Source organism: Phalacrocorax aristotelis, chromosome 6 (genome assembly GCF_949628215.1).
Source record: "Phalacrocorax aristotelis chromosome 6, bGulAri2.1, whole genome shotgun sequence".
In the NCBI taxonomy this organism is placed as follows: Eukaryota; Metazoa; Chordata; class Aves; order Suliformes; family Phalacrocoracidae; genus Phalacrocorax; species Phalacrocorax aristotelis.
This window is the reverse complement of record NC_134281.1, coordinates 56,083,104-56,109,637: the sequence shown is the minus strand read 5'-3', so window position 1 is coordinate 56,109,637 and position 26,534 is coordinate 56,083,104. Positions and strand designations below refer to the sequence as shown.

Genomic DNA, 26,534 nt, shown 5'->3' with positions numbered 1-26,534 from the left:
CGGCCCACCACACTGTCGGTATTCATGCACACTCAACTTCAGAAGAAGGAAAAGGATTAGCAGCACTTCTGGTCAAAGCAGAGGAGATAGCATGAGTTTAGAACAGCTTTCCCATGGCGGCACAGGAAATCTGCAGTGAGATGGAGGGTATGACCGGAGACTTGTGATCACGGCTCACGCTGGGAGCAGCGAGGGGCCACCCCTTCAGCGGCAATGGAAGGGCACACGCACTCGCTTCCGAATACAGAGCGAGTTTAATGCCATTCCTCGGCACAACCTATCAGCAACATGGTTGCAACTGGCCTAAAAGCTGAATTAAAAGTGAACTCCCTCTCCAGTATTTGCAGTGGATTTCTTTGCTTTTGACTTTGTTTCTCATAAGCACAGCATTACTTAAATCTAGTGAACTGAACTTCAAGAAGAAAATAATTTCTTATATCTATTTATTTAAAAAACCCACAAAACAGATCTTTTGCCTTCCATGAGAGTCACCTGCAACACGCAGCCACGGAGGATCTGTCCCCTCTGCGTGCTGAGCGCCGGTGGTGGCCAGCAGCAGTTCCAGACAGAAACTGATTTCACTGGTTTTCTGAAGGTAAGTACATTGGCACAGATCCCGGCCGAGAAGCCAGAGCGAACACAGGAGGCATGCAACATCTCCGACAAGGAGGCCAAAGGAGGTGGCAGAGCTGTGGGACGCTGCTGGGCTGGCGGGGAGGGGATTGCTCGGAAGCAGGGGCAACGGCAGCATGCTCCTGGCAAGCACCACAGACGTCATGTGTTCTGGACAGAAAGATCCTTGTATCCCCATAAAAATGGAAAAGCTTCTTTTGAAGGGGGCAGGGGGATGAGGGGGACAGGACAAAGAGATGTAGAAACACCCGGGTTCAAACAAAGTTTTATGAGAGTTGGAGTGCACTCAGCCTGTAAAACAGCCTAACGGTAGTGGCAGGCCACCGTGTGATGCACTGCCTGGGCAAAGGTATCTCATGGTGGTGTATAATCAGGATATGCTGCAAGTTTTATGAGAGGGATACCACTGTCAACAGGTGATTGAATAGCTTTTCACATAAGGAGCAAATGACAGACCTTGCCAGGGATCACCAAGGGGAAAGACAGAGACCGCCATTTACCTTGACATGTTTCTTCCACACAAGCCAAACTAATTGCACACGTCAAAAGGAAAAGGCAACGCATGGCTTTCGTCCGCTCCCGATAACGATCAGATAGGGCTCTTCCTGTCTTCTCCAGCAGCCCTTCCTCCAGCATAGCATGCAGAGGAGGAAGAAAATACAGCTTTGAAGGTCAGGTAATGGCCTAATTAAAGCAGAATTCCGACTCCAACGCTGCAGCCCTGCCCTTTTAAAGCACAGCGCTGGGTCAGGCTGTCAGTTGTGGTTTAGTGCACTGGTGCTGTTAGCACACCCCTAGTAATATGCTCTTTGGCTTAACGTGGGTCATTTGACATGCAGGTTTCTAAATAATTGCAGCAAGTGCAAAGAGAAACGTGTTAATTTTAAAGCAGTTATTGCCCTGTGAAGGGCGCCTACCCCCAGCCCCTCTGGAGACGGGGAGAGCTTTCAGAGGCTGTGAGAGCAAGTCTCACCTTCAAAACCCAAACCACAGAGTGGATGATCAGGGATGGGGGGGACAGTACAACGGCCTTTGCAGCAATGCTCGGGCAGAGTTTACATCTGTTGTTTGCACAGACCCCTAAGAAGTGTGCTGCAGTCCCATGGGCATGGAAAGCCCTGGGGCATCGCTCTCTAAAGCAGATGTGATGCTACAGCCCTCAGCTTGCAGGCCCATATTTATGATGGCCCAACAGTATTTCTTTAGCGTGTAGGAAAAGGTAATGCTGCTTTTGACAGCGTTACTGCATGGCAAGGGCACAGGTGCTCTTGGGCGTGTTTTTAGTTAAACATAGGCCTGAATGTATAGCAAAAACTTAAAGGGTTTTTTTTTTGCGTGACCTCAGCCCATATTCTTGTGCTTTCGTTTTGTATGACTGGTCCTTGCTGGGGAAGGGGAAGATGCTTGCTTTCTTTTTCAAAATGAAGCAAAAATAACCCTGGTAAGTAAAGATTAGTAGAGTTTGAGCAAGAGGGATGTTAGTCTGGGAACACAAGTGGGCAGGTTCTATATAATACGAAGTTTTCTGCCTCTCCCCAATACTTCCCACCGGCTGCATGCTTCACCACAAGGGTATCCAAAGCATTCACTAGACAGGGCTCTGAAACACTGCTGTTCTCAACGGCTACAGATGCCTAAAAGGATCAGATCACCTTCTTTGATCTTTTTCTCCGTGGATTTTAAAGTGGTTAATATAGCAGACCAACGAAGAAGGTAATTGTGGCATTTCTTTTCTCCAATCACACAAAACTTCAGAAGCACAAATCAGACTTAGGAGGAGAAAAGCAGGTGCAATTGCTGCGCTCTAATCCCCTGACGCTGCCAGCACGGACCCTTTTCCAAATGAGTCAAAGGAGTTAGTTCCAGCTTTCAGAAAGTTGCTGTATGTTGCTTTATTTCCCATTTCAGGGGCTAGGATTTTAATTTTGGAGTCTTAAAGAACATCTTGTACCCTGATATAACAACATCAATAACTCATGACCAGCGCTGCAAATACAGCGCTCCCCAGACACCCACACCTGTTCTTTGACCCTTCCCGGTGCCTGAAACATGACAGGCAAGTACAAAAATTAAATCCCGTATTAAGACATAAATTATTATTTTATTATGTTAAAATGCTAGAGGTTAGTACACGTTAATTGAGAGCATTAGTCATGCCACAGTAGAAAGTTATATGGGAAGAAGATTAGCAAAGAGACATAGGAGGAGCCCTTGCAGGGCTCAGGAGTTCTCAGCTGAATTCCTGGCTCCCCCACAACGTTCTTGCATACCTGCATGCAATTCACCTATACCAGCATCCCTGCTATATTTGCAGGCACCACACTCCTGGTTTACGAGCGCAGTCAAAAGCCCAATCTTGCCATTATCTCAGCGCAAATCAATATCGAAACACCTCAGCAGGCATACCCAACCGGGGCAAAGCCCCGTTCCTCAAAATTGTTCCTGTTTGCTGTACCCGATGGCTGGCAGCAGCGTTCTCGTTGCCGGCAGGAATGGGAATCCAGCGGGGCCTTTCCCTCCCCTGCACGGGCGTCCCTGCCGGAGCGCCGGCGGGCCCACGCCGTAGCTGGGCGAGGGGTCAGCCTGCGCACAGGCAGCAGGAAGGATCGGAAGGTGCAGTTTCTCAGGACAGATGAATCCCACCTGTGTTTCAGTGCCTTACCTCTGATACAGGATTACAGTACCAGGTTGTCTAACAAAAACATTACAATGGACAAGAGGACTCTATTCAATACTATCTGGTAATAATCAGATATTATGGCAGCCACATGCCAATACTGCTTACCGACACAGGCTTCCCTTTGATCTACAGCACTATCGGTTTATGTGCCAATAAAAATATTTATGTGCGGTAATACTAACACAGCTCTTACACCAAGTTATCTACAAAGAACAAGCATCTATACTGCTCTGAAGCAGGAAAAGAAAGCTCTTACCTGATGGAGAAACTTCTCTACCGGATAGATGATGATGACGACAGATGCCCAGAGATGGCTAGAAAGACGAGAAATGCAAGATGCAGGAATTCACCTCCTCCGTCTACGTTAGTCTACTTGCTTCGCACGTGCAGGGTGAAACATCTCTTTCTGATGAGTAGCTGCGGGGAAGTTGCTTAAACTTCTCAGTTATGCTCTATGTCACCTGACAGACTGGAAAATAACCATTCCTAAAACCGGACACCAATATTCCACAACTAACCTTCCTCCTGCCTTTCAACAGGCAAATCTTCGCCCAGCAGCCAGTGTCGCCCACCACCTGCATGTTCTTCACAGAAATTGAGGATATGAACAAATGTTGCTAATAAATCTTATTTGATGCATTTATAGACAGCTGATCTATTGGTAGCTGAAGCCTAGAAACAATCTGCAGAACCCAAAGAAACACTCGTAATCTGAAGGGACGTTCAGAGACTGGAATCCTCTCAGTTTTGAAGTGATGTGGGTGAGGTTTTGCGCCAGCTTTGGGCAGGTAGAGAATTTGGCTTTGTTTATGTTGTTTAAACATTGTTTTGCAAAAATCTTCTAGGATTTTGTCCCTGTCCTGGTTTTTATGGCGGTGACATCAAATGAGAACCAGCTATTTATTCCTTGAGGGTTCCCCTTCCCCCTGCCTGATTTGGGCAGAACAGCAGTATGGGTTTCTTTTTGATTTATATGGAAAGAGGAAACCACCCTGGGCAAAAAGTCTACAGTCAGCAGAAGCGGCACTTTGTCTTCAAAGACTTAAGACACAAGACTCCCAAATGATTAATGTTCCTAACTCACATTTTTCTTGCAGATGTGACTACAGAGGAGAATATGAAGAGGAAATGATTTTAAAAAATTGTTAGAAATATATTTTCGTAACAAGGAGCAACAGAAAACGATTTCCTGGGGGGCTTTCAAAACATAAAACCAACAATTACAAACTCAGATGCCAAACTGTGAATGGATGGTAATACCTTGGCAGCAAAACTAGATATTCTGCTTTCCTAGAAAGTTATTGATACTTGATCAACCTGAAAAAAAAAACAACAAACAACCCATGAACGATTTATTAGATATCTACATATTAACATAACCACCTAAATTCAGGCTCTGCATTTGAAAAGCCGACAAACAGTGTTATCACACCACTCAGTTTGCATCGCTCCTAGCTATGAAATATCACAGACTCCAAGAAATTTTAGAATATCCTGTACGGCTGCGATAGCCAGGTCCCCATTCCCTAGTCTTCTGCAGTATCTTTGGAATTAGGCAGTAAGACTTCCAGTTATCAATCATTATTTGAATTTGGATAAACAAAATGAGATTGGCATGGGGGAGAGTCTACCAACACAGCCTACAGAGAAAAGCAGAGTCTTTTGGATTTGAACACATCTTTTTCATGCATATGAGAGAACACAAGTAAAAGAATGAGTTTAAAATCAAGACATAGAAGCAGAACAGAATATGATGAAATACGTTTTAACAACCATCTCAATGTATACAACAAACCACGACATCAGGGTTTCTCCCTCCTCTCTCGGTCACGAGGTACACGATTGTCTTGGAAAACACCGCTGTTAAAGGAGCAATAAGATTTAACATCAGGATCTTTCATTGCAGAGAGCTCTTTTAGATTTGTTTCCTAGATACTGGAACTGAGTAAAAACCAAACTGGACTGCTCAACAGATGCCGAGAGTCTGTTTCAGATACGCAAAGAAACTGGGCTTTGAAAGCGCACTTGAGCGGCTGCCTGGGCATGCTTTGCTCCCTCTGACTACTGACAAGGTTTTCAAACTTCCAAAACTGTCTTTGAATGACTTTTTGGCTTTGCAAGTCACTCTCCATTTATCTCAGTATGATCAAGTGACGAGAACTATGACTGTGTATGTGTGCGTGTCTACACATACATGTGTGAGAGGACGTTTCTGGATGGGTGAGTTGGGGAGGAGGGTATGGAACCAAAGCTACACGAGCCAGCTGCAAAGCCTTGGTCAATACAACCTGTGGACTACAGCCTGATTCTCATCTTGTCAGGCACTTGCCCTGCAAAAAGATTTTTTAAAAGCAAAAAATACACAAGTTAAATATCCTTGCTGGGTTAAGTGACTGTCAGATACATCGGGTAAACGTACCCAAACTGCTGTATGCACAGTCACTGGTGTGCACAAGCTAATTCAGCACAATACGCAAGTACTACCTCCGACGCATGGGACAGGGACCTCTATTGCCACCAGACTCTCAAAGGTGATCCTGAGTAAACACCACGTTTGATAAACTCCACGCTGGAGCGTGATCTCATGTGCTACAACAATACCTGCAAGATAAGACTTGTCCTTTGGAAGGTTTGTGAAGGAATGAAACCTTTTACGCTATCTCGCCGAGCCAGCTGAGGAAAGGAAGAGGCTGAACACAGATGCCATACACTCTTCACGCGTTTTTCCATCCACTTGGGGGAAAATAAAAGGTCACTGACAAAGACTGTTTGCTGGGGTGGGGTGGGGGGCACTGATGTTTTCCTGTTTTGCTCTGTTTTTAAGGGAAAAAAATCCCTTTGTTTTTTATTTTCTTAAGACAAAGAAACCTCTGATGAAAAGTTTTGTGGAAAACAACATTTACGGCAATTTTTGCTAAAAGTAAACCTTAGGTTTCCAGTCATCTCTCCGAAGTAGCCTTTAGTATTAACAGATGTCTGGTTGGAATCTGCCTGAGCCAGTGAACTCATTCTGAACGGACACCAAAAAATAGTGCACAGTTTTTGCTCTGCATAATCTGAACATAAGATGCCTTCTCCCAGACTTCATGGGTTTGACTTCTGTCACGCAGTTACTGACTATTTTATCTTCAGGAAGCAAGGATCTCAAATGCAGAGCAGACGAACCTCCCCGTCAATGTCATCTGCTTTTCCAGATCTATAGCTTAGCCATAAGTATTACTGGAGCAAAGTGCTGGAAGTAGGTATTTGGTCTGGGGTTATAAAGAGCAGAGATTTCATTTGTCGGCATACAGGCCTTGCTTATAATAGCAGTGACCTTGATGGCTGCAACGTTGAATTAATTAATTCAGTCAAGGGAAGGCACTGAAGATCCAAAGCAGATAATTAGGCCAAAGATAGCCATCGTAGCTGCTAGCTTAAGGATCTACTGCAATCTCATATAGCGCTTTATATTTCTGCCTGCACTTTCCTCTGCATTCTTTACATACCCTCTTCACAGATGCATATATACCCTTTATTACCGTATCAACTGCTTTACGCAACGTTTGCCCTTATGGTCACTCATCGTTACTGCACTGAGGCAGTCTTGACAAAGCCAGCCTGTAACTGCACAAGTCTCTAGCAGTTCAGCATTCCTTTTCCCCTTGCCAATTCTCCGAGTCACGCAACATTTTAAAAGTTATTAAATTCTAAATAAAGGAGATTAGGGATGCCAAATTCTAGTCTGTGCTAAAAATGGCAATCAATATTTGTCAAGACAATAATGTCTTTAGGGCCAGAAGGCTGTTATTCTCTAGACTGATTTTCTTTTTTGGTAAAGAGACAGTTCATAATATTTTCCAGCAACTGCTGCAGCAAACCCAGAGTTCTGGTCGAGTTGGGGCATTTAAATTATCATACCAAATTAGGTACTTTTCTCTCTCAAAATGGAACAGCGTTTTTCCTTATTAATACTGAATTTATGTTTGAAATAGCACAGATGAGTTCATATCAATAGCAGGGTGAAACAACACATGCATGTATACAGTAAGGTAGTGAAACATCTCTTAAAGCACCAGAGGAAGGCAATACCTGTATACTTTAACTATATAAGTATACTACATAAGTAATATATAGTAAGTATACTACATACGTAATATATAAGTAACTATAACCACAACTCCCATGAATGACCATTTTAATCTATTTTGTTCTGAGATACATTTTTTTTTCCCAATAGGAATATAGGTAGTCATTCTTTGTGCAATTATTTTGACAACCCTGTTTATTATGAGAAGTTAATGTCTGCGTGCAGCAAATCTGAGAGTGGATTCAGGACCAGCCTTGTAAACGTGCAGAAAATGGGCAGAGAATGTTTATCACAGTATTTTCCATTTTTATGAGGATGCAGTTGGTTATTATGACAAGGTGAAGGGTCTCAAAGCCTTCATTTTTAGGCCACAGGTGTTCTTTGTAGAGGGTTTTTTTTAATAAAGAGTATTATTAGTCCTTTAAATTAGCTCTTATTGAAAGTTACCACATCTGCGTTATGTGGTAATGAAGCCAGGGGGAGGTCATAGCAGGGGACTTGTGCTTGAAGAAAACATCTGGACATTGCTTTGACATTCACTAGCAACTTCTTGTATTTTATTAAGAAGCAAGGAAATTATACCGAAATCAAATGCAAGATTCAAACAATAAATAAAATGAAAATATAGGACCTGAAAAAAAAAGAATCTAGCTTTGAACAAAAAACCCCTTTCCCTTCTTTCACTCCCCTCCCAGGAATTCCAGCTGATGAGATTAATTACCTGTGCAAATGGCAGCATCAGTGGAAAAACAAATGTTCAACCAGTATTTAACGCAAATCTGTAACTCTACGGTTACTCTGTCTTTCACAGGAGAAGCTACAGTAATTTTAAATAAAGGATATTTTTGTATTGTAACTTTTTTTGGCTGTCATTTTGTTTACTACATCATTTCAGAAAGAGGTGCAGTGACCTTAGGAAGTCCTGTACCTTTATATAGGCAATCTTTTCCTGCACTTCACCCTGGCTGATATAAGCAGAGAGACTTTGTCTGCTGTGCACAATTACACCTCTCACTTCCACCAATGGAAGTAAGAAAAAAAAATCTACTTGCAATGAAAGGGGGATTTAAAAGCCATCAAAATTCTCAAGTGGAAGCTGTTGAGTAACTGCGGGATGGTTCTTGATCACCAAGGCTGACAACTAAATATTTAGGAACTATCACATTAAGAAACTTGGCTGGGGCAGATGACTGTTCAGCTCCATAGCGCTCGCAGCTAGCAATGTTTATAGGGCAATGGCTACAGCATGCGTCAGAAATCCCAGACAGAGTAGCGTACCCATGCTCACGAGAGTTTCTTGTTTTAAGTGCTTGCTTACAAATTGAAATGGCATTTCTATTCTACTCAAGTTCTTACACCACACTCATCACCGCAGTAACTGAGCGTCTTCCAGTACCACAGCCATCGGTCAGGTCATTTGTTCCCTCAGGCAGGGAAGCACATACGTATCAATGCAGTTTTAATGCCAGTTTTCTATTCTTACAAATCTCTGTTTTAATATTAAGAGCTTTTCACTGACGCTTTCAGCACAGCATATACCCTCTGCAAATTTATTACATTTCTGGCCAGAAAACCCCATGGCAAATTCTAAGGGCCTATAAATATATTTGGTTTTAGGTATCTGACATTATTACAGACGAGCTACAACCCAGCTCGCCCCTCCCCTCCAAAATCACATTAGCTGCAAACGAAGTTCACAATTATGCAAGCAACATCTTCTAGAAAAAGAGCATGTAATATGAATGTGACATGCAAATATTAACACAGGACACCAGACTTCTTTTCTTTCCCCTTCCCACTGGGTGTTTTATTTTATAGCATTTGCATTAGGTAATCAACTGAAACACTTCAACAACAGAAAGCTGGCAGCATAGTAAGGAAAAATGGAGATTATTTCTCAAACAGCTGTGACAAAACGGTTTCAAGTTGGAATAGTATTGCACAAGCGAATCAATTTATGGAGGGTGAGTGGGAGCGAGCATCTTCAACATGGATTGTGAGGAAAAAAGGCACTATTTAGCTGTGTGTGTGTTTAAAAAGAAAAAAAAGTCATGAAGCACAGTCCATGTTTTTCAAAGTTACATTCAGTACTGCTTTAGAAATGCTCACAAACCTGTCTCTTTTTACAGAAGCTACAGAAAGCTGCTGATGTAAATATCAGACAGTACAAGTGTATGAACATTTACAATTATGCTCCAGAAAAGTCTCAGGAAGAGGGCTCTTTCTATAAATACTGCTGCAAAGGTTACGTAGTTGCATAGGCTTACAGCAAAGGAAGCATTCATGCAACTAAGCAGCCTTACAGTTTCCTTAAGTTTAATCTCTAGTAGTCATAAAATACGCTCTAATTTTGAAGAGCTGAATTGGCAGTGCACTCGAATCAGGCTTTTCCACTGGCTGCTTAAGCAGCACAGTTCAGACTGCATCATCCATACACCTTTTGTCATATACACATTTAGCAATGCCAGGTAAGCATAATGGAAAATTTTAACAGAATTATAACAGAAAATAACAGAATTTTCCCTGATATAAAACAGAACTGCTCTGAGACCATAAATAAGCAAATGTTTATTCCTGGAAAGTAAAAATAGCTAAGTATCTTCAGAAAAACTAAGTACCCAGAAAAGGCATTTCAAATGAGCAGGATGGGCTGCTTCTTCCTCTCCCGTATGGTACAGCTATAAACTGTCATTCTTGTTTGAAAACGAAGCCATGATCAGCGTACCATTAATAGAGAGGCAGCTTGAAAATCAACCCAGAGCAAGCGGGAGTATGCACGCAGGACATTCTGCACCCTAGCCTTGTGTCTGCTTGTAGATGCACTAACAAAACATGAGTGAAATCCTAAGAGTGAAATCCTTGTTGCATGGCTGCAGAATTATTATGGGAAAGAGCTAAAAATACTGTTGCTCTCCTGTCAACGCTGCCCAGACTATCACAAGTGCTCCAGGCGCGCTGTGGTTATGGCTGTGTCGTGACCAGCGCAGCTGGACCTGCCGCCATTGTGCTGACATTAAGAGTTTCAACAGGGCTACAGTTTTGCACAAAATCTGGGTGTTAATTTTGTACGAAAAGTACAGAACAATGTAACAAAACCTACTCTCAAATATATATATTATATATTTTTATATATATATATTCAGTACCTTTCAAGCAAACTTAGCCCTGCAAAAAGTCAATCTCGCTCCTGTACAGAGACTACAGTGACATCAGTTAAAAGATCCATGTTTGGGAATTTGGGAAGCTGCATAGTAAGTTTACCAATCACACAACCTGCAACAACAAAAATCCATGTATTGCTGCTTTTCACTATAAGTCATTAAGGGAAAATACCCAAGATATGTTCTGTTTATATACTGTAAAATATTTTTACTACCAACAAGTTGGATTGTTTCTGTTTCTGAATAGAAGATGAAAAGAGCAGGTTATTAAAAATCTGTAAAGCTCCTTTTCCTATCCAAATCTGATAGTTCTGAATGCAAAGGATTCTAAAAAGTTCACAGTTGACTTAATGGTTGCACTAGATATAAAAGTAGACAGTTCTGATTCCTTCTGTGTTCCACAGACAATAATGTTTTCAGAGTACGTCCGGAATGAATACCTCTCCACCTGTAGCTAGCATTTTGAAAAAATATTCCTAAAATTGTTTGTCTCAACCCCGTCAGTTCACAGCAAAGAACAGGAAGTGATATCTGATCAAATAAAATACGTTATCTTATATGAAATATGAAAAATATATTGCTCTTTTAAAAGTAAAAAAAAATTGCATTGTTCTATTATTTTTGTTGTTGAAGACTCATAATTAAGAAATTCTAAATCCTGGAAAGGAAAAAAGGAAACAGAGCTTTTAAAATTGCTTGCAGAATAGAAGAGGTCTCTGCAGACCCTGCTGAAATCAGTAGAAGTTTTGCCTACTTATTTCTTGTCAGTACCGTAGCATTTGTCTGCACGCCGCTTTCATTACCTAGGTGAATATTTTATGTGTTCCCTTAGTAAACTCTTCTGCTCGCTTAGAGGTGCTCTTCTGAAAATTCTGAAGGAGACTCAAGAAGATAAGCTGATCCAAATTATTCTGAAGGAAACAACATAGTCAAAATAGTATCTAACATAAAACTCACTGAGTGGACAATCTTTCCTGGGATTATAAACATTCATTTTGCTTCAAAAAAGTTACTGCTTTGTTTTGGAAATTTTTAGATCTGCATAAGCTAATTCTTGTGTATGACTCCTAAGTTCCTTTCTTTAGCTAGGGAACATGTCTTCATGCGTGAACTAACACATCCTATTCCCAAACACGCTGGCATTATTAATGATGTCAACAGACAAGAACTAGAACAGGAAACCTTATGCTATGCTATGTAAATGGTAAGCTATCAGAAGGAACTTCCCTGATTATTTGGGAAGAACAAAGAGAGACCTATTTTTAAAATTCAAAGGGAAAAATCCAAGAAAACAAAGAAAATGCAAGACGTACTTGTTAGTCTCTCATCATCCTCTCTGTAATTGGGCTGTTGCTTTTGGCTGCAGACATCCAGTTCACAGACCATTTTCCATTTCCTTTGTTTTCATTAGAAGAACAAGCTGGTTAAAGAAACTCCGCTTGGTGATTTTAAACTACGCTTTCAGCATCACCCCTTAGGAATTTAAACCTTTACCACCATTCCTTACTTTGTCTCCTCAGTGCCTTCCCCCATTAAACCTGTGAAAAGCACTTTAAGAAAAGGCAGGTGTAAGATGTGTAAATACTCAGATCTTTAAGGAAATTCAATAGGAAACAAATTCTTGTAGTTCTCCACTGCCATTTGCTATAATGCAGTGGCCCCAAACATCTGTTCTCAAATTTCAATTTGCTTCATCTACCAGGTGTTTCACATTCTTAATAATGGCAACTCACAAATTTACAATAGTCACATAAGGCAGGTACATAAATACAATGATGTCAATCAAGTTCACCGCAGCTTTCTCAACCAGACTACACACGACATTTTTCTTCTTTTCCTCTTACCATAATAAAAGGATGAAGACTACATTTCTGTAAAGAGAATCCCTGGACAACATTCTGATATTGAAGTCAGAGGGGTCACCGAAGTGCATTTCAGCAATGTCCAACAGTTAACTCAACCAGGAAGTAGATGTGATGTTTTTCACTTCACACATAACAGAACTGGTGCAAAAACCCCACTTTAAACTAGTTACTTTAAACCTTTTGGTCCAAATACATAAAATAAGCAGTATTTACAGCATTTTACTCCTTTTGTAAATGCAATGCTTTAAAACACGTTATAAAGCACCTTAGTAAAAATATTCTACAGGTAAAAGTATCGAAGTAGTAGGAAAACCCTAACCATACCACAGCTCACTAATGGAGTCATAATATGGATTCACCAATACCTCAGTTTACAATTATTACAAAGAATCCATGGAGAAACTTAATGCTGAATTTAAGGTTTTTATACCACTGTGGAAGGATCAACTAGAACTGCAGACAATATCAACTTTCTTCGTAGTTTTCCCAACCTCAGTCGGCGGCGGTGGGGGTAAAAAATGAAACAAAACCCCCACTGCTCTGATTCTTTAACTTTTTACAACATTAATGTGGAAATGATGTTTTAATACTAATGACTAGTTGTAATTTTTTAATAAAACCACATATATAAATATGGGCAATTTCAGCAGCAGCAGCATTTCTCAGCAGAACATGATTAACCATCCCAATTAATATCGTGTGACATGATTCACAAAAACAAAGCACAGATGTCAATCAGTTATTAACACTACTCATATTGTATACAACCAAAATTTCCATGTTGAAAGCTGGGAAAAATTATTTCCTCTTCACAGAAGTATAAATGAAAATAAATTGCTCTGAAAATTAAAAAGAGCATCAACAGAAGCATTTTTTGTTTGTTTATATTTTCAACTAGAACTGCTGTGTATTAATTGCTCCGAATTAAAGTGTAGATTTCTTCAGGTAAAGGATATTAACTCCCACTGAAAATATTAGTTGGATAAAAGAAATGAAGCCTTTGCTTCTGGATTATCAACATAATTAGCCAGTATCCAATGCCCTGGAGGTGATCCACAGCCCACTTTTCTCAGATCTATAAGGAAACGTCTTGGAGGTCTACAAGCAATCTAGTTTCCATGGCTGAGGACTAAGATGATGATGTGACCAAAGATTTAGGTCCATAAATCTAACAGTATAGTGTTCTTAGTTTGATTTAGGGTAAATCTTTTCATAGAAAAAGTTTTGAGCCAGAATATACAATTCTCCATCTTTTTCCCGAACTGCATGTGCTCTGACAAACTGAAATTGCTCCAGTGCAAATTCGTAGAACTCATTCTCCATTTTCCAGATTTCAGACTGTTGTAGCTTGGCAATTGTTTCTTTTGTGGGAAGTTTTTTCTCAGTTGTTTTCCTAAGATGAGACTTCTTTCCTAAATGCAAAACGAAAGCAATAACTTCACTTTAAAATTCACGTGATTAAAAAATGTTTACAGTCCTTTTACTTACAGGGTTTTATACTCTCAGCATGTTGATAAACTGCATTAGAAGTGACAGAATTTAATCCAGAATTTATTAACATAACATGCAGGGTTGGAAAATTGCAGTCCCTCTCACTAAATGTTAATGAATTTTGCATCAGTTCTTTCAATTCTTTCTCCTTACTCTAATAAACCCAGGGAATGAACACTTCATTTAAGGAACACAATTATTCTACATAATGTACTTGGAGCAAGACTGGTCTTTCAAAGTTAATTATTTAGATGTTAATCTGGTATCAAATCTTAAGAATTTTACAAACTGCAGAGAGAGAGACCTCTTTCAAGAGACAAAGATGACCAAAATGACGACAGCATTTTCCTTAAGAAGTGCTATCTGTGGCTTTATAATAAACTTGTTAATGCCACACAACTAGGCTATACCTCAGACCCTTTTCTCCCTCTGTTTGCAGAGAGAAGCCCTGCTAAGACGGACCTTTTCTTCATCACAAGTTGCATGGCCAGCTCCTAGAAACTGAGCTACTAGCTATAGGACAAATGTCTCCTTACAACCCCAGGAATATAAACACGTACTTGGGCCTTTGCATCCCTTGGGGCTTTTTGTACCGCCAACCAGGTTGCATCCAGCACTGTTAATTTCAGCAGGGCTTCTCAGGAAATGGAAATCTGCCACTCCCAGACATTTTACAAAACTGAAGCCCCTGCAAGACCTTTCAAAACTGGACTGATAAACACGTCACGATTTTGTAAGTGTGGTATACCTACACAACTGCCTTCACCCGAACTGTAAATGTTTACAATGTGTGTAAAGCAGGAAGCTACTCGGGCTTCCCTCAAAAATTTGTACTGAGTATCTTTAAAAGAGTTTGTCTCTTCTATAGGAACATCAGCCAACTGAGGGGCAAACCTGGCAGAGACTCAAAACTATTCATCTGGGTCTAAAGAAGTCACGTTAAAAAAAGTGAGAAGAGGATGAAATAATCCATGGAATTCATGGAAATCAACCGTTTCAATACCTGTCCGGTACAGTTCTGTAGCACCCCTGAAGAACCGGGGCAAAGCTGCCTCCAATAACATGATAAAGTCTTCAAGCTCTTCAGTAACTCCCACTAGGAAGTATTCATTAATCAGATTGTATTTGGCTTGTTCCAAAGCCCATCTGCTTCCCACATTCCTAAAATGGCAAAGAACAATTACAGTGATTTCTGATGTCAGCCAACAATCCTTGGTCCCTAGATGGCGATTACTTCATAACAGGACATTTGTATAGGAAAGGCAAGACTCATTTCAAGTTATAACCATTCCTAACTTCATTTCCCTTTCCAGTTTCTCTCATCCGTGTTCTTATCTAAAAATTTGACTTCTGTAGTTATTTTGACTTATAACTAAAAAAAAAACCCCATGTGCCTATATGGTTAATGTCTCTATTAATGCAATTTTGGAGGATTTGTATTTTCTCAATAGCAACATTCAGTCTCCACTTTCACATTAGATACCAGAAATGGTTCTGGTAAGAGCACACCTTCCCTTTTGCATCCTACAAGCACAATTCTGAGCTACAAAGTCATTGCATTTAATGGGAGGACTTCGCTACTAAACAACAGACAGAAAATAAACTGACATTTTTTACTCCTGTTTATAGCTCTAGACAGGGTGAAAAGATAGGTTCAGAGTTCCTTCTTTCTCTGCTTCTCCACCTGGTCCAGGTGTAGATAGGTCTGACCAACAGCCACTGAAAAAGGACCTCCCCCAAGGGGTCACTTGCTTTGCTTATGTTTGGATGAACAGTACCTCTGATGAATAATTGCCCTTGATTTCACTCAGAATGCTTCAAATCATCTAGTTCCTTTTTCTTTCTTCCTTTTTTTTTTTTTTGCGAAACAGTTTTTAAAGTCTGTGCCATTGTTATAAAACATGCTGCATTGACGTCTGAACACTAGTTGCTTTTGTTTCAGTTTTTACCAAGTAGCATTGACTACTGGATGTCTGGTAAAGGTTCAAGAAGATAAATTTATCCTGTTCTCAATTATTTTATTCTCCCCAGAAACTCTAGGAGCTTGAACAAAGTATCTCCATTCAGAAAGACAGATATTGTAGACTGACATAATAGAAAAATGTCAAGACTCCAAATCTACAAAAATTATTTCTAAAATCGAAAACATCTGCTTTCCCTCACAGCACTGCTGATACAGTATCCTAACATATTGCTTGTTTAAAGAACTTCAAGACTGTTTCACTAAAATCCATATTCAAAAGAAAATCCATTACTAAAGTACCTGCTGTCCAGTCCGTCACACTTTCCCCAACTGTGCTACATATTAAAGTTTGTTAAGTTTAGATTTCAGCGCTGATATACCTGACTAACAGCTTAAGCTACATTTATCTCCCTACCAGCATTCGGAGCTGTGGCCACAGAAGAATGGAATTTGAAGCCAAAGTTTCTCTGGAGCACAGTCTGAACCTCCAGCTGCCACACATTCATCAAAGGTCTGAAACAAAGACAAAATTGAGCTGAGCTTTAAAATCTAGCCTAGATATCAAACATCTCACCATGGTTAGTTGCTAAATGTAGTGGGGACAGAAAAACAAAAAATATGATGTGAAAGAAAAAAAAAGTAATTTTTTCAAGTCTTGCTTTCAGTGTTATTAGGAGGACCTATTTGTCTCAATTAAAATAGTATTTGGACAGTTTTTTTATGGTTAGAACTGCTGAACAATTTAATCTTACCTGATACATTTGATATACCTTTGATACAACCTTGATAAAGGCTATATGTCAAAACAAGCAAAACCAGTCAGTAAGTGGTGGTATCATTATTTTTCCCATACAAAAGAAATCACTAAAGATACAGCGTCAAATGCCATCGGGGTTTGTGTGACACTGGAACAGCTGGATCTTTATACCATAGCACACTGCATTTTGTGTTTTAGATTAAACAATGTTCAATTACATTTTAAATACTATGACAAATAAGTGCCATTTCAGAGGCCAATTTGGTTTTGGCAGTCAGAAGTGAAAGCAAGTTGTTCATTGCATAACAGAATATCCCATACAACATCGTCTACATGGACAGGCAGCTGTAGTGACACAGAGTTTCAACTGCAGTAGCACAGTTACAGTAAGAACTCCATTAGCATTGGAAAGAATTTGTAAATCTTTTACCCACTCACCATAAACTAAGTATTTACGATACTTCTAATCAAGATATAGGCCATGTATCTAGGATAGATTTTTAAATATTTACTTAAAAACAAATAAGTGATCACAGAAACAACTTTTTGGAGTGTTTCTTCTGCACCATTACAAGTTTCTGTTCAAAAAAACTATGTAAAAATATATTTGCTTAATTTTTCAGTGTCCTTTGCTTCTATTTTGAAGTGAGGTTCCTGAGATAATCTGAAAAACTTACTGATATCAGGCCAAAGCAGGGATTAACCTGTCGTGCCTTGGTCCATGTTGCACTTTGAGTTTAGAATAGCTCGTACATGTCACGTATGACAGATAAAAATGCAGCTTAACTAGGAAAACAAGACATTGGTATGCTGCTTCTAGCATAGTTCTCTAGAGAAGTTCTGCACTGATCTATCACGGGTACTTTGTAACATCAACATTACCTAAGAACTAAATTGTTTAAAGGCACCTCCTAACTTATGAATGTATATACTAAATATGAACTGGCATCTCTCAAAAGAAAGACTTCTTTGCTTGTACCTGCAGGTTATTTTATAGTTAATACACAAAAGCAAGTAATTTTCTGCGTAAGATGAAATACGACAGGCCTCCTTCCCCACTTCTGCTTACATATTTCCCCCGACTACTCCATCCAGAGATTATATTATAAGAAACACTTGTCTTTACAGACTCTGTTCTTAGAGCCAAGCTCTCTATAAGTGTGGAAGCACATGGATATAGAAAGAAAATGAATGAACAACTCTTCTATGTGAATGCTGTGGTATGACTGGGAAGGGGCCAGGGTGTAACGTATGTTGAGATTCCTTTCCACTTAATAAAAGAACAATTGACTTCCATTAGAAAGACTGCATTTTTGACCTTCGCTACTTTTCATTTGAAAAGCTCTTAGTGAATCTACTATAACACGGATTAGAATAGATAGTGTTATAGACACTGCAATTGGGTCAATCCATTGTTGAGCTTACTGAATTTTAAGTCTAATGTATGTTAAAACTGACACCTCTATATAGGTACAGTTTTATTGGAAACATCATAGAAAAATAGTATTACCTGATTTAAATGAAAGAAACCCTAAAACTTGGCATAGCAAATCAATTTCACTTCAAATGAACTAGAGATGCTTACAGTATGAGTTAAATCTGTACGCACAAATCTCAGACTTAAATAAAGTGGTATGATAGTGACAAAATGAAAAAAAGCATCTTTAATAGAAAAAACATAAAATTATTAATGCAATGCATTACAAACAAGAATGCATTTCAACTTCTTCCAGCAAATCAGAGTTTACGGCGCAGTCCACCAAGTAGGAACATTAGGGATTTTGGCTTAATGTTTCCCAGTGAATACCTAACAAGGTTGTCCGGATTATAATTCAAAACTAAAACAACACTGTTAAACTTCACTCTTTTTAATAAATATTAAGTCCTATACTTGGTGTAGGAAGGACTTGGTAGCGTGCTCAGCTTTCCAGCTCATTGACCTCTACCAGGAAGGAATTCCACTGGCCAAACTGTGCTCCTCATGAAAAGGATCAGAGTAGGTTACAAAAGATGAGATCTTGCCTCTCTTTTTAAAAATACCTTTGTGATACCATAGGACCAGATCACCTCTGTAGCCAGTTCTATGAAGATACATTTTTTAAGCTTAATTTCAATTTGTTATGCTTGAAAGCTTTCCTCAACCTATGCTGTAGGATGTCGGGATAAACTGAAATGCAGTAGCAGAAGATGGCGCCAAAACCTAAATAACAAAGGAGCAGTTATCAGCTGGAAGGAAAAGAGGAATGGTCTGTTCCCAATATCTAAAAACCACAATTTGGATGGGCAGGGGAGCACACGAAGTGATTAGTCACATTTATTAGCTCTTACGGTGTTTAGACACTAAGCTGTATTCGGTGTGATTTTTGCTTAGTTATTTTTTCAATGTCTCTTGGTATTCGCACAGTGCTACACTAAATTGTAAACATTACAGAAAAATTTCATCAGTTTAAGAAAATACTGCCACTGAAATTTTAAGAAATGTTTAGCTCTGTAAGTACAAGACCCCCTTACATTTTATAAAAGCTTCCACACTGTTCTAACTATAGTTTTATGAAATATATTCATATACTTAATACCCTACTTTTCTTCCTGATTTAAGAAAAGCCCAAAGCAACATGCTCCAACAAATGTCTTACTGTGAATCATGACAGTGGACAAAAATTCTTTCTGGCATAAATATATTATGGAGCCTAAATGCTGTTGCATTCTGAAACTGTATTAGCAATCAAGGTTTGCATATGCTAACATAAACTACTCCTATAGTCACCTAAGACAGATGGGGGAAGTATAGAAATGTGTGATTCATACTCAATAGTTATCAAGGAGACTCTTTATACAATTACTTTGCAATATTTACATTAAAAAAAAACATACTGGGCTGCTAATTATAAAAAAAAACCCTCATCAAGCCAAAGCATCAGCAGTTCGACAGCTTTTGGTAAAAATGTATCTCAGTCTTCAGCAAGAGGAGATGAAAATTTCTTACGTAGGAGGATAAACTTAACTTCATACTTACAACTCTGGATACCTGAAAACATTTTTTTGTTTTATTTAATTTCATTTTTTTAACAAATTGCAACATGAAGTGAATTTATAAGGTTACAAAGAACATACTTAATATTACACTCTGGTCCAGTATGGACACGAAGGGGAGAATATAACTTACAAAACCAACATCATCACCAAGGCTGATACAAGAACTATTCTGCTTTTGTCAGGACATTTTAAAAATTGTTTTCACATTAACTTTAGTAAGAACAACATATATAATAAAATGTACTTTACCTTCTTATCCCCCTGTTTTCGCCTCCGTAGACCTGGTCTGTAATCATCTCCAAAGCGCAGAAAGTAATAATACGAAACTAGTCGTTCTATAGGATCTCTTATGACATTTATGTAAATTGGTTTCTTTTTAACACCAAATCTAAAGTAAAAGAGGAAAAAAAAATCCTTTAAAAGCCTGTCTCTATTGATACAGCTGAAATCTATATACAGAGGAGATGATGGTGGGAGGAAGTTTAATCATCGCTTCCTCTCATCCTCATATCCAGTGTGTTACGTGGATGTGAAAGTCAATTCAATTTCAGGTTTCCTAGGATTGCTATTTTAGGTTATTTTTTTAATTAGAGAAACAAATAAAACTGAAATATTCTCACACAGTAGATACTAAAAATCTTTATACAACCATCCTGACTTTAGAAATGCCTTAATTAGTCTAGCAGCCACATACTTGTTTATAATAAGTACAAAGAAGTTTGATATTGAGTTCCTGCCCTCCTGAACTGTGCTATGCAATGCTGCAATAGTTCTCCTGGCAGGTCTCCAGCTGTCAGAGACATGAACTCTAACAGAAGGAAGACAGAGATCAGAGCCCATCCATTACCTGGGTTGAATTCATATGGCTATGCTTATTAAATATAAGCCTAAGATAGTATTTGTAACCATATTAACTTCTCTATCTAAAGGCATTAAATTTTTCCTTAGACATTTACCCTAAGCAAATTTTGATTTACTGTGGTACAAACTGGAAGCTTGATGAAATGAGGTGGTAAGCTCACGGGACACACGAGAAAGATTTAAATCACCCAAACTGTTTTGTGCAAATGTTACCTGTCAATGATCTATGTTCAACACAGCTTCTCAGTTTTATTTTCTTTTCCATTTGAGATGTTACTGTGGCAAATAAATATGGTATCTAAACATTAAAGAGGTTATATCACAATGGAAATTGCAAGTGTGTCAAGTGCCCTGAAGTAAAGCTAGGAGCTGGGGAAAAAAAAAAAAATCTCTTCTGTTCCCATGCAAAGCGGGAAGTGTTCTGCATTGCAGAGGGCCATTCAAGCCTCCTAGCTTGACTAAACCAGAGCGCACTCATAGATTTAAGATGCAGTACCATTATTGTTAAAGTGGTACTCTGTAAATTATAATACCAGATACTGCTCTCATGAGGAACCTAAAAGTTGAAAAGCTGAAGAACAGAAACAGAACAAGCAGCAGAAGAGAGGAAGTTGGAAAAAAAACCCAAAACAAAACCCTATTAAAAGGCATAACTGGCAAAAGAGACCAGCACTACAGATACAGGGATTGTTCAAGGCTACAGAAAGAGCAATTGATTCTTCAGATGTTGCCAGCAGAGCACCAGTGAATCAGACTGTAGCAGTTAAAGGCGGCATTGCTGACATCTCTCTGTATGCCAGCTCCTACTCCTCAAAGTCCGCAGCATAGGAGTGTCTGAATGTTTCAACCATTTTGATGCAAAGTCTAGACTTGGAACCGCACCCTCTTTCAGGGCCCCTGAAGTGCCTGAGACAGGCACGCACGTCCCCTTCTACAGACTCTACTGCAAGTACTGTAGAAGGCTGTAACAAACCATTTTGATGTAGTAGCAGCCTCAACCAGCAATATGTATCTGTGGCTTAAATGAAGGTGTCAGAGCCCTCAGAAATGTTTGTGCTGGACTGTACATTCATATGGATTTACACATGATTTCGCAAAACTAGCTTCAGCTACGATAACGTAAGCTACTTACTATTATAACTTACTAATAATGATAGATATTTGGCAATTACATTGTCAAAGAACTTTTTTCCCCAACCATTTACCAGAGAAAATAGAGAATAAGGGTGGATCAGAAATAAAAAAAAAAAAGAGGGGAAAAAAACCCCCTTTTATTACTGTACTTTTGACATGGATAGGTTATGATAACCTGTCGTCAATACTGTAAGTCATCGATTAAATCTAGTACTTTAAGCTTCAGCATAATTTAAAGAGGTACTTCTGATATCTGACAGCGGACCTAAGTTTGATGTCTGTGTATAAGCAGGCACAGACTTTTCCAAAATATTTTACACTTCTCAACTACAAGAATGTTCCCTACAAGAACATACCTCACAGCCTCAAAAGTGTGGGCCTGGCCAAGCACAACCAGAGTATCTGAGATATTATTTTAATAAGGAAAACCCAAAGTATGAGAAAGCAAGCTGTTGTGGGGGAAAAAATAAATCATTTAGGCGAAAGGAAGACAAACCACAAACACAAGGATAACACAGTCCTGGAGGGAAGATGCAGACGAAAAATCTCTAAAATGGCTTAGATGCTTTCTAGATGTAAAATAATTATTTTAGGTTAAAAAGTTCCAGTATCTGAAAATCTTTTCAGCTTTATGAAGTGGTTAATATATAAAATAACATTCACCCTCGCTGTTCCAGAAAGCTGTTATTCAGTCCCACATTTGTTAATGGTGCAGCTTTAAAAACTTTAAAAAGGCAGAAAGGAGGCTAGTGAAATTTGATACATTTTATTTTATTGATTGATTTGCAATTAAGACTTCTTGCCTGTTACTTTCTGTAAGCTTCGAGCTTTTACTTGGTGCCATTGGTAATCTCCAGCTATTACTGTAGCTTTTAGCATTTTCTACTATATAATATACTGTACTGGGAATGTATGAAGCTCTTACTTCCCCTTCTCATTCTTTGTAATAAAAAGCTAGAATTAAAAATCAGTGTATATAACAGAATGAATAATTAAAAACAATGACTAAACAAAAGAAATTCTTACATACAAAAACTCTCATTTCATTAAATGTTTTAATACACAGAAACAGAACATTACTTAGGACTGACCAGCAGCAAGAGGTAAAAGTAGTGGTTACTATTGTTTGTGCAGTCGAATATGCTGAGATCTGAAAAATCCACTTTCAATTTTAAACCATTTTCCACACGCTGCAAGTGCAAGAGGAAGCACTGCCTAGTAAGTATCTTAAGCAAAAGTGACTTGCCACTTCAAGGAGAGGTTTCACAGAACTGAGCCGCTGAGGATCACTGCTTTAGATCCAGAAGCAAAAATAAGACAAGAAAAGAAACACATGGAAGCGGGAATACAGATACGATCCTGAAACTTTGAAGTCACTAGGACGGTTTTTACCTCATTTTCTTTTGAACTAATTTTAGAAGTAGTACGGGATTTAAGTCCACAAGAATTATTTCAGTGCTTGTTACAGAAAGTCATATACTATAGGCCAGAAAACTGCTTTAAAATACAACTTTTAATATTTTGATAAACTGTAAAGGGATACTCTGATAGAGAAAAACTACGTAACTTAAGAGGCAGGCGGTATTACTTGTTATATGAAACATACCTGAAAACAGGTCTGCTGGTTTTGGCTGGGATAGTTAGTTTTCTATATAGCAGCTAGTGTGGGGCTGTGGTTTGGATTTGTGCTGGAAACAGTGTTGATAACTCAGGGGTGTTTTCGGTACTGCTGAGCAGGGCTTGCACAGAGCTAAGGCCTTTTCTGCTTCTCATCCCACCCCACCAGCGAGTGGCTGGGGGTGCACAAGGAGCTGGGAGGGGGCACGGCCGGGACAGCTGGCCCCGACTGACCCAAGGGATATCCCACACCATATGACATCATGCTCAGCATATAGAGCTGGGGGGAGAAGGAAGGAAGGGGGGGACATTTGGAGTGATGGCGTTTGTCTTCCCAAGTCACCGTTACACGTGATGGAGCCCTGCTTCCCTGGGGGTGGCTGAACACCTGCCTGCCCATGGGAGGGAGTGAATGAATGCCTTGTTTTGCTTTGCTTTGCTTGTGTGTGTGGCTTTTGCTTTACTTGTTGAACTGTCTTTATCTCAACCCACAAGTTTCCTCACTTTTACTCTGCCAATTCTCTCCCCCATCTCACTGGGGGAGGGTGAGCAAGCAGCTGCATGGGGTTTAGTTGCCAGCTGGGGTTAAACCACGACAACAGGTATCTCAAACTTTCCAGAATGGGAAGCCAATCCTAAGGCAAAACTACCAACGTTCCAGAAAAAAGCAAGGATTTGCAGTATAAGCAGCTTGTAATTCAGACAAGAAATACTAAACCTAGCATATGAATAGTTTTGAAATGAGACTCAGCTACATTTTATCATGCAAAAAGATGAGAGAAAACTGAAAATCAAAACCAAATATTGCTCATCACAGGAGTTTCAGTGTGTGAATTTTTCAAAAGTGCAGTTGTCAGACTCATCACTAGAGGGCATTAATATCCCAGCTGGAGCCAAGCAACTTACACTACTAGGCTACTCAACAGATCAATCCAAGGGTAACATACTTTGCAAAGTCCAAATAGGATATATGTCCATGGTAAAATCCTGGTTTCATTTCCTTCCAGGAAGTCACATTCTTCACAAATCGGACCTGTAAAAGTAGACAGCACAAAGTGTTTCTGTACAGCTGGAACATCTTAGGCTTCCTCATATCTGGTGTCTTCTGGTTTGTAAGTAAAATCTTACAATGCATTAGGAAAAAAGTCTATTTTGAATATTACCCAAGAATTTGTGCCAGCTAAAATAGACTTTTCTGCAAGCATACAGATGACTCATTTTAGATCATAACAACTTAATGATCAGAAACTAAACAAAAGCAGAATACAGCAATCAGAAGGGCATTTCAAGGAAAGCTACCACAAAAACATTAGCAAGACAAACATTTAAATTTTTGTTAGTCCATTTTATTTGTAATTTGAAAGGAGTATGAAATTCCCTCAGTAACAAGCAGAAATGCAACTGCACCTTCAGTGGAATTGTTTGACCTGTATTTAGTCCCTCAAATAAAAGTGTACCCGATTTACAAGCATGTTCTTAGACCTATTTTACTGGGACATAAGAAACAAATCTGATGTTTCATTTGCTCCCCCATCCCAAAAGGCAATGCATGAATAATCCAGAAATTTTATAAATGTGTACAGTGTAAATTAGATCTATAGTTTACCATTTTGAGCAGTTACCTCAAGCCTAACATTTCAGTGAAACTTCCCATGTTAAAGAATGAAGTAGCCCTCAAACAAGGGCTGATAAAGTAGTTATCGGCAAACTTCACAAAAATAGGAATAGCTTTACATTTCAAAGATAAAAAACAAAATAAGGCATAGGCCCCAAACCAGAAAGTATGATCAAATTAAGTGGGACATGCAAATCCTGATATAGCTTGGCTTTATTAGATGAACAGAATATTTTAACATCAAAGCATTTAAGTCTGAAAGTTAATTCAAAACTAGTGAATTGGATAATAAAGAAAAGATGATAAATTTGTACTGCCTGAGCTGTTTGACAATGATATGCCATTTCTGAAGCTGAGACTTAGAAGATAGCGTTCCCTACACATCTACAATATCTTTTCTGTCATACAGTGACATAGATAACCACGAAGATATTGAGGTGAGACAAGAGAGTCAAAAAAGAACAGTTTGGGAGCTCAAGACAACACACTAACATTCTGTAAGGTCTAATGGATTAAGGGTGTCCTGAAACATAATATTTATTATAAACAACCAATTGAGGATTTTAAGAGGCAAGGCTGGCCTGCTGCTGTTTCTTCAAATGTGCAAAACTTGCAGTCTAGGATTTAAGAGGTTGATAACCTTTACTTAATTCTTCAAACACTGGCTCTTGAACTCTCGGGTAAAAGAAATGGTTATTACTTTTTAGTAACAGGCAGCATTCATTTTTTCAGAGTACAAGTTTCACACTCTGCGGTATTTCACAATTTAAACCATATATTGCACATGAAAATTGTGGCAAATTTGGCTGAAAAGCACAGTACAATGTTATACAATGGTGTTCCATAAACTGCATTGGCTTTCTGTCTGGTTTTGTCCACAGCACACGCTGATAATATATCTATGAGACTTTGAATCCAGTTGAACTACCTTTACTGCAACTGAAACAAATCACACTTTCATTGACTGTACCTTTCAAAGATTAACAACAAGGTATTTCCAGTGGAGAGCCTCAGCTATGAATACTTCTATACCTGAGAAAGAAGTTTCCTAAATGCAACATATACATTATCCTCCCTTCCCTCACCCCAAACCCCAAAATGTCACAGTCGGTTGATACAACTCCGCAGGTAAACCAGTTATGCCATCTATTGTGTGTAGTGCAGCATACATTTTAAAGCATACATTTCGGTTACGTTTCCATGAACAAGCTTTCTGATGCACCAGCTAGATTTCAGTTTCTAATAGACTAGGACTAGAAGTTAAGTGCAAAATCCCAAGGGTCAGTCCTGTCTTAGATCCCCATCCCACCATCTAGCATCAAACCTTAAATAGTTTAATAGTTTAAAAAAAATCCTTTATTGCCTTTGTCTTCCAATGTTGTTGTCTTCTAAGGGAATAATTATTATGAATATAGGATGGATGTTCTAGCCTTTTATTAACTTTAACATCAGGCATGCTAAGAGAAGGCTAGGAAGGTTTTATAAGACAGCTGTGCCATTTACATCTGCCTTAAGATGGACCAGCAACAAACTGTGCCCCTGAGAATTTAAGCTTTTAATACCTATAACTAGCCTGCAGGCAAGAGATTATTCTTACACACACACAGTTTGCAGCATTCCAAAAATCAGAATAGTTCCAGGTCACAGACAGC

The 26,534-nt window shown here is 39.1% G+C and overlaps 1 protein-coding gene across 1 annotated transcript in view; it reads right to left on the bottom strand.

Moving 5' to 3' along the window:
• Positions 1–13,005: 13,005 nt before the first annotated feature.
• The window catches only part of HS2ST1 (heparan sulfate 2-O-sulfotransferase 1), a 79,703-nt gene continuing 66,174 nt past the window's right edge, over positions 13,006–26,534 (bottom strand). The window contains exons 3-7 of the mRNA XM_075098061.1: positions 24,215–24,300; positions 19,905–20,043; positions 16,278–16,375; positions 14,903–15,060; positions 13,006–13,820 (exon numbers count right to left, since the gene is read on the bottom strand). Of these exons, the coding sequence (XP_074954162.1) occupies positions 13,594–13,820; positions 14,903–15,060; positions 16,278–16,375; positions 19,905–20,043; positions 24,215–24,300 (708 nt within the window). The 3' untranslated portion in view covers positions 13,006–13,593. The remainder of the gene's footprint in view (positions 13,821–14,902; positions 15,061–16,277; positions 16,376–19,904; positions 20,044–24,214; positions 24,301–26,534) is intronic.